The sequence below is a fragment of the Triturus cristatus genome, chromosome 2_2 (assembly GCF_964204655.1).
Source record: "Triturus cristatus chromosome 2_2, aTriCri1.1, whole genome shotgun sequence".
NCBI classification, from domain to species: Eukaryota; Metazoa; Chordata; class Amphibia; order Caudata; family Salamandridae; genus Triturus; species Triturus cristatus.
Genome location: NC_140582.1, coordinates 1,193,090,566 through 1,193,104,591, shown reverse-complemented (window position 1 = coordinate 1,193,104,591; position 14,026 = coordinate 1,193,090,566). Strand labels below are relative to the sequence as shown.

The window sequence follows — 14,026 nt, the reverse complement described above, 5'->3', positions numbered from 1 at the left end:
GTGCGTATGGTTGTACTTGTATGAGGGCTTGCTGAGATTGTGGCTTAGTTGCTAGATTTCCATGGGTGAACTGCCTCCCAGGTCTTATTACTGCATGACAAGCCTAATCTCAAATCCTCCAACTATCTAGAGGATGTCCAGATCCCCCAACTAACTAGAAATTGTACAGTAATTTGAATCTTTACTTTTATCTCACTCAACCTATTGCATCCTGCACCTTCATACGTATTTATGTGTTTTCTCTGATCTTCGCCATACTACTACTGTGTGTGTGGTTTACAGAGGCTTTCTACTCCAACATGGCAACTTGGGTGGCTAGCTGTGTTTCAGGGTTAAAGATTTGTGTTATGACAGCTATGCAAATTTCTTACATTTTCTTTAAATGGATAATGTCTTGTTTGTTTACAGTGATACATTTCTAAAACCTTTGTGTATCTCTAAAATAAGTATAAACTGTTTGACCATTTTGGATTCCTTTTAGGTTCCATTTCAGGAAAAATCTCCGAAGGATCATATCGGGTTTGTACGTCTGTGATAACTGTCATCCATTCAAGGCCAGCCTCCTGATCTGGATTCAGATCCCAATGTGGGTCTTTGTTTCTTTGGCACTCAGGATCTTCAGCATTCCTACTGCCAGCTTTGGGGGTAAGCCTTAATGAAAACTACTGTACGGGTAAGCCTTAGCACATCAGGTTTTAAATAATACTTCATTTGAAGTCATTTTTATGCTATGTTGACTTTTTTAGATTTGTAAGATGTGATTTGGAGTATGATCTAGCTTCATTTAATGAATAAAAGGTGACATTTGAACATGTCATGGCACATTTGGCTCATGGGTACCAAGTGGATCCTATGGTACTTGCAGGCGTAACAGCAATTTAAAGCAGTGTCTGTAGATCGATCGGTTGCCAGCTTGATGCGGTATGTACACAAAGGCATATTGGCAGTCCATAATCCTCAATACCCCGTCTGCCCCCAAACAGAAACGTGTTGGGGGCTTCATTAGACCGGTGTCAAGAGATAGCAGACAGAGCAACCCATGACAAAGTGTAAAAGTCCACAATGCCAGAATCCATTGCTTAGGTGTGGAAGGGCAAGGTGAGCTGGAAGCAACAAAGCAAATTGAATCTGGAGAGCGGATGTGGTGAGTAAAGCATAATGCTCACACGGTTTGCCCTGTGGCGGGCATCACAAGAGAAAGCTCCCAGATGGTGTCTCAATGTCCAGGAAAACCGAGGGCAAAGAATGTATCTCCAAGTGTAATGAATGCAAAGTAAACAGGCGCAAGAAGTGTAGATCCAGTGTTGTTTCCTGTTCCTGTTGAGATCCAGCTGGCCAGTTGGGGCATTGAGACACCACCACCACTTTAACTGAAGTGCACTGGGTTCCTGCTAATCAGGTCCCCAATGCCAGTGTTCTGCCCCAAAACAAGACAACTGGTCACTTTATCACCAAGTGGCCAGGCCGCTAGCACCTCTGTGATGTCCCTAGTAAGTGGTACCTCTGGTTCCTAGGGTATAGGGACTGAAGAGGGTCCCTAAGGGCTGTAGCATATCTTGTTTCAATATAAGGTAACCAGCTCCAAACTCTTATAGACTGCCACTGCAGGCTGAGTGACAAGGTGCTTGTAGGAAGCTGGCCCTGTATATGATATTGCTGCTATGTGGTAATACTGTTCAGAGTCTAGGGGTTTTCCAAAAGTGTACAGCGTTCAATGTAAAACCCAAAGTGCTCTATTAGTGGTAGTGTGGGCGAGCAGCCTTAGGCCTAACACAGAGGAGTGTAAGGCTTCGGGTGCAGGGATGCCTTTGGATGTCGGAGTCTTCTTACCGAAACTGGTCAGGGGGAGCCTCTGGATTCACACTGCAGGTGTCTTCGTGGAGGGCAGGAGAGGTCAGCCAATGATGGACACAAGGTCAGGATTCCTGGGCAGACTTCACTGCACAGGTGAGCCACTCGGGCAATGGGTGTTGGGTGCAGAGTGGGCAGGGGACGTGGATCGGCATGGATCTGGAGTCCTTGGAGTAGGTTTCTTCTGGACAGGTCGGCTGTCCACGGGAGATTGGAGTCATTTTCGAAGGCAGCAGTCCTACCAGGGTTTCAGAGCTCGCTCAGGTTTGTAGTAGCTGGAGACGGGTCGGTAGGGCTGTCTTCTCCTTCAGTCTTCTTTGCAGGGTCGTCTTTCTTCTTCTCAGGTTGTCGCAGATCTAGTTTCTAGATCTGACGAGTCACCTAAATACTACATTTAGGAGGTTTTTTTGGGGAGTAGCGGGCAGGCCCAATGGGCACCTTACATGTGGTGACTGCACCCTCTATTATGCCACCCTTCTGTTGGAGGGGGCATAGACCTAGCCCTGATTGGAGGTGTCTGCCCATCTTCAAGAAGGCGGGGGACTGAAAGTTGTGCTCCACCTCTCCTCTCCCACCTTAGGGATGGGGCTGGCAGAGGTGGACACACCTCCTATTCTTTTTAATTTTTCCTGCCCAAGGTGGGGGTGTAAACCAGAGGCTGCCATCTGATGCTAATAGCTGAGGCTGGGGGTCGCGTTACAAAGGCGGCAGGCCTTTGAAGATACCCTCTTCGAGCCCTGGCCCATCCTGGGTAAGTAGGTATGACACCTCTGCACTGGATGTGAATTGTTTTTGGTCCTAGAGAGCAGGGGCTGTTTACCCAGGGGTCCAGAAACATGTGTGCTGGCTGGCTGTCTGCTGCTGGTCAGAGACCTCTCCAGTGTTGGTAAATTTTCAGAGGGCACCTCTGAGTACATGGTACAATAAATCACACAATGGCATCAGTGTGGATTTATTTTAAGGAGCAGTTTTGTACCAAACAGCTCTGTGTTCAGTGAAGCCATCAAGGTGCTGTGGAATTTGAGTTGTTGAGTTCCCAGTCCATGTACTCTCTATAGTTTCCCTGGCAATATTAGGAAATTGACCCCAATATTGCAGGCGCATACCTGCTCATGCAGATATGCCCTTACCTGGGTGAAGTGCACCCTGTCATAGGGCTGTGCAGACTGATTAAGGGGTTACTTACCTATGCCTTCAGGCAGTGTTAGCTGGCATGTCACCCAGCAGGTTGCCATGTTGACTTTGTAGTTTTCTCCCTCACAGGAGCATGCAAGCTGCAAAGGCAATGGCATTGTCCCAGTGAGGGTGGTCCCAAGGGACCCTCTTCAGCTTCCAGGCCCTAGGTACTCGTGGTACCATTTACTAGGGGCTTACAGTGGGTAGAAGTACCAATTGGGGATTTGTTTTTTGGGAAGAAGCATTGCTTCAGGGGACCTGGTTGGCAGGGACTCTGTGCACTACATTTGAAACCACATCAAAACCAGGCAAAAAGTGGGGTCTAACCCTGCAAAAAAAAAGAGGCACTTTCGCACAGTGCTCTAAAAAGTGAAAACACAAAATGACACACTTGTGTGCCATGTCCCCTAACACTCCATGTAATATTGGTATGCCTTACAGCCTTAAGGCAGGACTTCAGTCTCTTTGAGCAGCCCCCCTGAATGCAAGTGACTAGGCTGTGAAAATCCTGACGTCTCAAGACAACTCTCCACCCATCGCCCCTTGTCAGGGCTCATGGGAGGAGGTCTCAAGGAACACTGATGACCCGCGCGCGAGCGCAAACGAATGGGCAGACTACAATCCCCAGGAACCTTTGCGGGCGGCTGACAGCAGTGACGTCATGACGCCAAGACGCGGAAGCGGACATAGAGCTTCCGGAAGACACCTGCACGGTGCCGATTACTCCATGCCGAGAGATGCACCGAGATCGACCAGGAGGCTGGTAAGGGTGCTGTAAGCACCGCGCTTCCTATTCCTCGGACCTCTGCTCAGCCCAGGTATTGTGGCCATTCCCTCGTTGTTGTCCTGTTGCTTCGTTGGCGGATTCCCTCTGCGGGGTCCATGCGAAGCGACTACCAGTCCTCTCAGTGGGACAAACGTAATCCCAAACCCACGAGTATAATCCCCATTCATTGTGTGGAATCAAAAGGTTCCGGTTCTTCCGACTCCCCTGGGAGTCGTGCACCTTAGGCGCCTTTCTCCCGCGTTGGCGAACCGGCAATTCCAAGGTTCATGCGGGGAGAAAAAGGGCACGATGTGAGTGGTGAGAAACACTCCATTTTTACGATCGGCTGCTTTGTACTTTATTCACACCGACAGTTGATTCTCTAAGCAGTCGAAAACTTTGTACTATTGTGCTATTGTGCTATTTGTGCCCATTACGGAATGGGCGTGTTCCAGATGCCTGCAGCCAGGGATGTTACCAATTCTTGCAAGGAATACCTCTGTTGATTATGAAATGTCCTGTCCTTTGAACACTGGTTGTTTCTAGACATGTCCCCATAATGCAATGCTGATGTGTGCTCCTATGATTAGTGTGTGATACTTACGATTGGGGGTATTCTGCAGGCACAGAAGTTTACTGTTTTCTTTTGTATTATTCGCAGCAGGGGTTTTGTGAGTGAGCTGGAGGACCGCTCTTCCGCTCCCCTGTATTACTGTGAGACTCTGAGTATATGGTATGTTCTTATCTCAACCCCAATAGCAGGGGGTGCACCTTGAGGCCCTAGGGTGGTGGAACGCTTATATAACGCTTCTTATCTTTGCTCTAGATCTCAGGAAGTGCTTCCCTACGTCTTGTAGGTTCCAGCCAGAGCAGCGCGTTATTTTCCTTTACAGGTAGGGCTCGGGCACTAGGATTGGGAAGGGGTAGGGATAGAGCAGCATGACAGCTAGGGTAGGGGTGTACTGATCTCTTTCTTTCTTTCTCGTTACAGGTCTCCCTCCCCGCTGTCCCCATCCTTTCCTTCCCCCACTGGACCACTTCATAGAGTCTGTGAATATTGTTTCAGACCTTGAGGGTGTCGAGAGGTGGACCCCAAAGAGCAACGCACGATCCTGAGGATTCCAGGCCGCGACAGAGTAATCGGCCCACGAATTATAATCCTCCCGGTTGTGCGTTGGTTGACTGGTAAACGATGGCGTCGTTAGAAGACGTCCTTGTTGCCTTGCATTTAGTACAAACGGAGTTAGCAGCCTCTAGAGCTGAAACAGCAGCATTACAGGCCACTGTTGACCGAATACAAAGAAACCCTTTTAGTATAGGGAACCCTGGAGCCTCTCATTCGGCTCCTTTAGTAGTGGAAATACCCACACCGGTCCCATTAGCCACCCCGGAAAGATTCTATGGAGAAGGCAGTAAGGTGCAGGTATTCCTCACGCAGGTCATGCTGTACTTTTCATGCAAACCCAAGGCCTTTTCCACCAATCATGCGAGAGTAGCCTTCCTAATTTCTTACTTGGCAGGAGACGCTGCTCAGTGGGCAGTCCCGTTGGGGAAACGAGATGATCCCTTGTTATATGATTGGGACTCATTCATCCGGGATTTCGAGAAAACCTTCAACCGCCGAGCAGCAACTCTTTCGGCGGATAAAGACCTACTAGAACTTAGACAGGGGAATCGCGATCTTATTGCGTATCTAAATGATTTCCGGCGTTTGGTCGCAGAAACAGACTGGCCCGAGGTCAAACAGGCTGCGGTGTTCCATCGGGGGCACAAGGAGGAGATGAAGGACATCCTAGCTCAGATCGACCCCCAACCAACTACTTGCGAAGAGCTGATATCCTTGGTCCTTCGCTTGGATCATCGTCTTAGCGAAAGAAGAGTCGATACAAGAAGAAAGGACCGTGGGTCTTGGAGGGTGGAGGTTTCCCGTATCCCGGACGTATCGCCAACTACTAGAGCCGAACCTATGGAGGTAGGAGCTGTACGTTCCGCCCTCACGAGTGAAGAGAGGGACTACAGGAGGAAGAAAGGCCTGTGTATATACTGTGGGAAGAAAGGGCATTTTATCAGGGAATGCAGCTTAAGGAGTAAGAATCCCCGCACAGAACCCCGCAAACAGCTCGCAGCTACTTCGGAAGGTGCATTGGGAAACGAGTCTGCTTAAAGAAAGAAGAAGGGAATTCTTTAAGCCAGCGATACATCCCTTCATTGTGCTCTAAGACACCAATCCCTAACCTGCACTTCAATATCAGTCGGTCAGTCAGTGATAACTTTATTTCGGTCGTAAGACCATAAAAGTGCACTTACGTACATCAACAATTACAATAAGACGATAAATAAGCATAAAAAGTTAAAAGTTTAAAAAAAGATTAAACTACAGGTTATCAATGGAAAAATGATTAGGTTAAAAAGGTTTGTCTCCTGCGCCACATACTGTGTAAATAGCGAGATACTGCAAAAACAATATGGGGATGAGTATCATAAGTTAAAGACCTATAAGCCTGCATAAAATAACGAAATCCCAAGTTCCTGCAAATGGGAGTCAACCAACATTTTCTGATGACATAGTAGGCAGGACAAAAAAACAGCACATGTGCAACAGTCTCCGTTTTGTAATTACATGCAGGACAACTTTTCTGATTTTGTGTCTGCCACTTAGATGAAAAGGACCTAACCGGAAGGGTACCATATCTTAACTGAATATATAATTTTCGAGCAAGTGGGGGTTCAATTTGGTCCATGAATTCCTCTAGTTTAGAATCTTGTTTAACTATGAGGAATTCTGAGGTCAACCTACCCATTGCTGAAGAGCTCAAAAGAGATAAAAAGTTGTGTGTGGATATCAGAGAAAGAAGTTCTTTCTTTGGTATCCCGGGACAATTTACTTCCGGGTTTGCCCACAGTTCCGGGAGTCCTAGTTGAATACAGGCTGCATTAATATGCAGGAGCCAAGGGATCTTTTTATATTTAAGGGCAGGCCAAATCTCTGCAAATTCTAATCTATATGAGGCCAGTTCAGGCACTGACCATAACCTCTTCCAGTACAAGATTGGTCTTTCACTAATGATCTCCTCTATTGAAACTAAACCAAGATCAAACCTGAGGGGGATCAAAGGCGTACTGGGAGGAAGCCCTAAAAGAGATCTTAAGAAGGACTGCTCAGCCTTTATGAGGGACACTATCTGCTTATTTCCCCAAAGTTCAGCCCCATAGATTGCAGCCACTCTTGCCTGCCGACAATAGATTTCCAAGGCAGGAGACACTGGTTTAAAAGTCGATTTTTTAAAAACTTTATTTAAACCCCCTGCCAATTGGACAAGCTTGAGCGTCGATTTAGCAATCTGAGTGTTCCAACTAAAATTCTCAGTTAAAGTGACGCCCAAATAAACAAAAGTTTTGACCCTTTCAAGGGGAATATCAGATAATACTGGATTTGGACGCACCCGCTTAGGGGGGTTAAAAATCATATATTTTGTTTTCCCCTGATTTATTTCAAGTCCCCTTAGCTCACAAAACTTCACGAAACCATTCAATATATTTTGTATGCCCGATGATGTTCTAGACAGTAACAGAGTATCGTCTGCAAACATCAGTGCGGGCACTCGACCTGAAACCAATTTAGGGGCATCGTTGTTTACCACACAATTCAGATGGTCAATAAGACCATTAATATAAAGGCTGAACAGTGTGGGAGCCAACACACACCCTTGGCGAACGCCTTTTTGAACAGGAAAATGGTCAGTAAGCTCGCCGTATTTACCACACCTTACCTGGGCAAAATTGTTATCATGGAGCTTAGATAGGACGGCCAATAGATAGGGCGGAAGACCCAAGTCTGCCAGAACTTGCCACAATTGAGCTCGTGGGACTAGATCGAAAGCTGCCCGCAGGTCCACAAACACTAGGTAGAGGCTGCCACCCTCCACCAAAACTGTTTTCCAATACAAGACCTCCAGGCGAAAAATCTGATCTAGAGTAGAAGTACCAGCCCTGAAACCTGCCTGGAATGTGGACAGAATCCCATTCTCCTCGATCCATCCCAAAACCCTGTCCAAAAGAACCCTCCCCATTAATTTTTGTGAAGTATCAATAAGGCTGATAGGCCTATAATTAGAGGGAGTTAGTGGACAGCCCTTTTTAAGAACGGGTACTATTTCTGCCCCTAACCAGGTATAGGGCACATCACCCCCCTGCAAAATACAATTAAATAAGATGACCAGATAGGGAGCCCATATCTTTGGTTGAGCCCTAAACAGGTCCCCAGGCAGTTTATCTAGGCCAGGAGCCTTATTAGGGAGCATTTTTCCTATTGCTGTTTCCACCTCAACCAGAGTAAAAAGTTCAGATGGAACACAGCATACGAGGGCTGGTAATGGTTCAGGGGTGCCAACAGACAGACTATCAGAATTACATGTGCCATAAAGATCGCCAAAGTGGTTTTCACAAATTGAGGAAGCAATATTAAAGACAGGACCATGAGAATGCCCACTGACTCCAGTTGCAACAAAAGTCCAAAATAATTTAGCATCATTGCAACTGAGCGCAAGGCCCAGCTCTTCCCACAGTGCAGCCTCCCCTTCCTTCTTAGCATCACTGATTGCTTTTTTATACAGGGAGCGATTTGCCCTGATTGCTTCTCTGTCGTTTGTTTTTATTACCAGCAACAGAGCCTTTTTAGCTGTACGGCAGGTTTTGTTAAACCATCGAGCTGTTACAGTCCGAGACTGTGTGACCCTTTTTACTGGGTACAAGATGTCCTTTAGTGCAACAACCAATTGACCATGAATATCAGTGGGGCTACCCAGAGGACCAACTCTCCCCATCTCTTCAATAAATGGTATTATTATTTCATACAGTTCCGCAAGTTTACTATTGGACATTTGGAGTTCTGGCCACTTAACTCTCCTTCTACAATTTGTGATTATCAATGGAGCAGTGACAAAGTTATCATCCGGGGCAGGTTTTTTAAGTCCAAAGCTCCCCGGTTTAAGGGTCATAGCTAGAGCATTGTGGTCACTATCAAACCTCTCAATGACCGCGAATTCATAGAGCCTGTCCCAATGCCTTACTTCGATAAAAATGTAGTCGATTATTGAGGTATGGTTTGCTCTGTTGAACGTTGCTTTCCCAGGTCTATCTGGCTTCACCCTTCCATTACATGCTCGCAATGATGCAGCTAAAGAGAGTGACTGCAGTTGCAAGACAAGGGGAGACCATACCTTAACCAAAGAGGTCAGTGGGTCAGGAATATTCCATAGTGAATCCACTTCATCTGGATCTCCTGTATTTGGGTCCAAAAGAGGCTCAAAGTGGCAATTAAAATCCCCACCCAAAATTAGCACAGTAGAGGAGTCAAGTGACTGTATAAGTTTGGACAATACGATAATAGCCTCCGATTCAAGGCCCCTCTTAATAGGTCTTGAATAAACATTTATCAAAGCAATACTGGGGCCATTCACTACGTCCAATAAAACAAGTTGCACATCCCGAGAATCAGTTGGGATGTCTAATGCCTTAACTCCCAGATGGGAGCCAACCCATATGGTCAGCCCCCCCGAAGGCCTGCCCCTGCTACTCATACCTGCCAGAATATCATATGTTGCAAAGACCGGAGCCACACTCTCTTTAAGCATCCAGGTTTCTTGCAGCATACAGATGTCAAAAGAAGTGATAAATGCACCCCACTCAGGATTGGGGAGTTTATTTTTAAGACCTGCCACATTCCACGAAACGATTTTAACACATTCAGCATTGAAGGCTTGCTTAGATGTTGGAGTCTACAGTAAACCAAAGGAATTGCTCAAGATAGAGGACCCGGCATCCGCCCCCTGCTTGGGTACACAATTTAAAGAAGAGTGAGGAGAAAAGGGAGAAGCAGTTGGTTCTGGTATCAAAATCCCCTTTAAAGGACTTAGTCGTTCCATTAAATCAGATTTACCGTTATGCAATAACCCAAAATTAATGAATGGGTCAGACTGAATTTCAACAAGGGGTGGTTTAATCATTTGCCTCATCTGTCAATCGCAACCGTCAAGGTTAGAAAGGGCCTCGTATCGGTTTGAAACATCAAGTGGCGTAAATGGAACCAGATGGTCCATCCTCCCAGTACGATTCCCATAACTCCTTGGCAGTACAGTATCCCACCTTGGGATGCTATCGAAGGTTGTTGATTTGGAGTTAGATTCAAACATTGTATGCCCATTGTTACAAAGTGCACGTGAGTTAATCTGTGAGAAGGCAAGGGCCCCAGGGTGCCTGGCTCTGTTCCCTTGGATTCTGGGATAGAAGAAAGTTTGCTCCAAAGTAGCAATTGAAGTACCAGAATTCCCTACAGGCCAATTAAGAATATGCCTTACGGCCGCGGGGTCCCTAAAATTAATGACAATTAAATCCCCCTTAATGTCCTTCGCCCTACTTCCCAACCAGACAAGTCGGCGAACATGAAGGATCTCACCATTAATGTTATAGGGGAGAGGACGATTTTGGCTCAGCCAATGTACAATCTTATTTTTAAGCTGAAAGAACCCCTCCCTCTTGCCATCTGGCAGTGTTGGAACTCCTGCTAGCACCACCACAGAGGGAACCGCTTCTGGTGGTAGTTCTACCTGGGGCTCCCTACAATTTATACCCCTGACAATGCTGGAACTCCTACACTCGTCAATACCCATATTTCTTACATCCCGTTTATCCCTAACCCTCTGAGTTTCATTTGGAACAAGCAAGGCCGAAGGCCTTCAATATCGATCTCTCACTGTTCGTAAGAGGAACATCCTATAACGTGACGGCCATGTTGGATTCAGGAGCCACTGGTTGTTTCATAGATCAGGCTCTAGTATCTCGTTTAGGCATCACACTTGAGGAAAAGAAGACGCCAGAAAACGTGTATGCCGTGGATGGGAAGCTGTTAACGGCAGGACCCATTCGGTTTCAGACAGAAGCCCTGGAAATACGCCTGGGTCTGGAACACGCCGAATACTTGATTTTTAATGTCATCCAGACTCCTCAATACGGACTGATATTGGGGTTACCCTGGTTACAACAACACAATCCCCTCGTGGATTGGGTGACCAAAAATTTGCGGTTCACATCGGAGTACTGTATGTTGCATTGCTTACCCCAAGAACACCGCCCGGCGAGGATGTTGGCAGTCATACACCACGTAGCCACAGCGGCGGAACACCCGGTTACGTTACCCAAGGAGTACCATATGTATGAAGAGGTGTTCAACGAAGACAAAGCCGAAAAGTTACCTCCTCACAGGCAATACAATTGCCAGATTGACTTAATCCCAGGAGCCGTGGTACCCACGGGGAGGGTATATGCCTTGACCGAGCCAGAGAACATCTTTCTAAAACAGTACTTGGACAAATATCTAGCCCTAGGCTTTATTCGGAACTCTATGTCTCCTGCAGCCTCGCTGCTGTTCTTTATTCCCAAGGCTAACGGTGAACTAAGAGCTTGCATAGACTTCAGGGCGTTAAACGCCATTACCGTTAAGAACCGGTATCCCCTCCCATTAATACCGGTACTACTGGAACAAGTACAGAAGGCCGTCATCTACACTCGTCTGGATCTGAAAGGGGCATACCACTTGGTACGCATGCGAAAGGGCGACGAGTGGAAGACCGCTTTTAAAACGCGGTACGGATTATACGAATATCTCGTCATGCCCTTTGGCTTATGTAACGCGCCCGCTGCCTTTCACTTCTTCTTAAACGATGTCCTCCGCAAATATCTTGATCGTTTTGTCGTGGTGTACATCGACGACCTTCTCATTTATTCCCCCTCTGTCGAGAGCCATGTCCATCATGTACGCGCCATCTTGCAGACACTACAGGAGAATCACCGCTATTGCAAGATTAACAAATGTGAATTCGGCGTTTCCACCGTCGAATTCCTGGGGGTGATTTTGACTCCTCACGGCCATGAGATGTCAGAGCGTAAGATAGCGGCAGTAAAAGAGTGGCCCATCCCCAAGACCGTCCGAGATATTCAATGCTTCCTCGGGTTTGCCAATTTCTACCGGAGATTTATTGGGCACTTCTCAGCATTGGCAACCCCGTTAACGCGATTGTTGCGGAAGAAGGTACCCTTTCATTGGACAGAAGAAACTCAGAGGGGGTTCGAGGAGTTAAAGAAGGCGTTCGTGTCAGCTCCGGTATTAGTACATGCGGACCTGGACAGACCATATATCGTGGAGGCGGATGCCTCTGACTATGCTGTGGGAGCAGTGTTGTCTCAGCGCCACCCGTCTACGGGTCAACTACACCCTGTGGCCTATCGGTCCCGCAAACTAAACTCCGCAGAATCCAACTATACCATCGCGAAGAAAGAACTTCTGGCCATTAAAGACGCCTTTGAGGAGTGGCGACATTATCTTCTAGGAGCCAAACACGTGGTAACGGTATTCACGGACCACCGCAATCTCCAATTCATGAAGGCAGCCAGGCATCTGTCGCCACGTCAGTTGAGGTGGACGCTATTCTTCGCGGAATACAACTTCTTGGTCACTTACCGACCCGGAAAGGACAATAAAAAGGCAGATGCATTAACGCGGCAATCCAGCTCAGAAATCACTGAAGAACCACGCAAACAGACCATTATTGAACCAAGCAAGGTCTTATGTACCACAGTTACAGAACCGTTCCTAAATAGTGTGGCACCGCTATGAAAACCAACAAATGGAAGTCATGGTTATCACAGCATCCAGAGTGGGGAATGAAAGAAGGGCTACCCATTTGTGGTAAACAGCTGTTGGTTCCGGTCGACGTACTCAGAAAACAAGTATTCCATTGGTGTCACACCCTCCCTAGCGCCGGTCATAACGGGGTGGAAAAAAACACTCAAAGAGTACTTCGCCAGTTCTGGTGGCCCTCGATCCAGGCAAACATACGTCAATGGGTCCAGGAATGTGCTGTCTGTGAACAGATGAAGGCCTCACACGCCCGTCCGGCAGGTCTGTTACAAATCATGCCCACTCCGGAAGGACCGTGGCAGAATATCTCCCTGGACTTCATCGTTGGTATGCCTATTGATCAAGGGCATACGGTGATCCTAGTAGTAGTGGACTACCTGACAAAGATGGCACATTTTATCGCCTGTAAAAAGCTCCCCACCGCCGGTCAGTTAGCGCAATTATTGCTGACACATATAGTCAGGTTACACGGATTACCGCTGAAGGTAGTTTCGGACAGTGGGGCCTCAATTCACTGCGAAGTTTTGGAGGGAATGGTGTGCCTCACTACAAATAACCCCTGATCTATCCACCAGCTTCCACCCCCAAACAGATGGACAGACGGAGAGGGTGAACCAAACACTTATATTTGAGGTGCTACGTCGATCGCTCAACAGAAAACTGGGTCGACACATTATGGTTAGCAGAAGTTGCATATAATAGCGCAACACATAGTTCCACCCAGTTCTCTCCCTTTTTCTGTAATTATGGTTTTCATCCACGGTTTATCCCATTCTTACACCCGGGGAAAGCAGAAAACATTTCTGGAGTACAGGACAGAGTCCGGCGCATCCAGAAGACCCTCGTCTACACGAAAAAAATGTTGATAAAAGCGAAAGGGCGATATAAAGCTTATGCGGACAAACATAGGCGACCAGGACCTGTATATAAACTAGGGGATTACGTGTGGCTTTCCACCAAAAACATCAGATTTAAAAAATACAGCATATTCAACCCCAAGTTTATTGGTCCCTATCGCATTGTGAAGCTCACTAACCCCGTAGTGGTCAAATTAAACTTACCCTCTTCTCTACGTATCTATCCTGCTTTTCACACTTCTTTACTAAAACCAGCACGTTCAGCCAGAAAGAAGAGGGCTCCCCAAGTGGTATTAAATGAGGAAGAGGAGTATGAGGTAAGGGGTATTCTTGACTCCAAGATCCACCGCTCTAAGTTGTGGTATCTCATAGCTTGGAAGGGGTATGGTGATGAAGAGAACTCCTGGGAACCAGCGGAAGGGGTTCATGCACCACGATATGTTAGATTGTTTCATCAACGCTATCCCAGGAAACCCTGCCTCTGTCAGTGTTCTTTGGGAAGGGGATGTACTGTCAGGGCTCATGGGAGGAGGTCTCAAGGAACACTGACGACCCGCGCGCGAGCGCAAACAAATGGGCAGACTACAATCCCCAGGAACCTTCGCGGGCGGCTGATGGCAGTGACGTCATGACGCCAAGACGCGGAAGCGGACATAGAGCTTCCGGGACACCTGCACGGTG

The 14,026-nt window shown here is 47.2% G+C and overlaps 2 protein-coding genes across 3 annotated transcripts in view; one reads left to right on the top strand and one right to left on the bottom strand.

The window, feature by feature from the left end:
• LOC146863365 (zinc finger BED domain-containing protein 6-like) overlaps window positions 1–14,026 on the bottom strand; it is a 223,956-nt gene that overhangs the window by 74,624 nt on the left and 135,306 nt on the right. The gene's annotated exons all lie outside the window — the stretch shown is intronic.
• LOC146863366 (cytochrome c oxidase assembly protein COX18, mitochondrial-like) overlaps window positions 488–14,026 on the top strand; it is a 29,689-nt gene continuing 16,150 nt past the window's right edge. Inside the window, exon 1 of the mRNA XM_085643361.1 lies at window positions 488–645. Coding sequence (XP_085499487.1) covers window positions 585–645 — 61 coding nt within the window. The 5' untranslated portion in view covers window positions 488–584. The remainder of the gene's footprint in view (window positions 646–14,026) is intronic.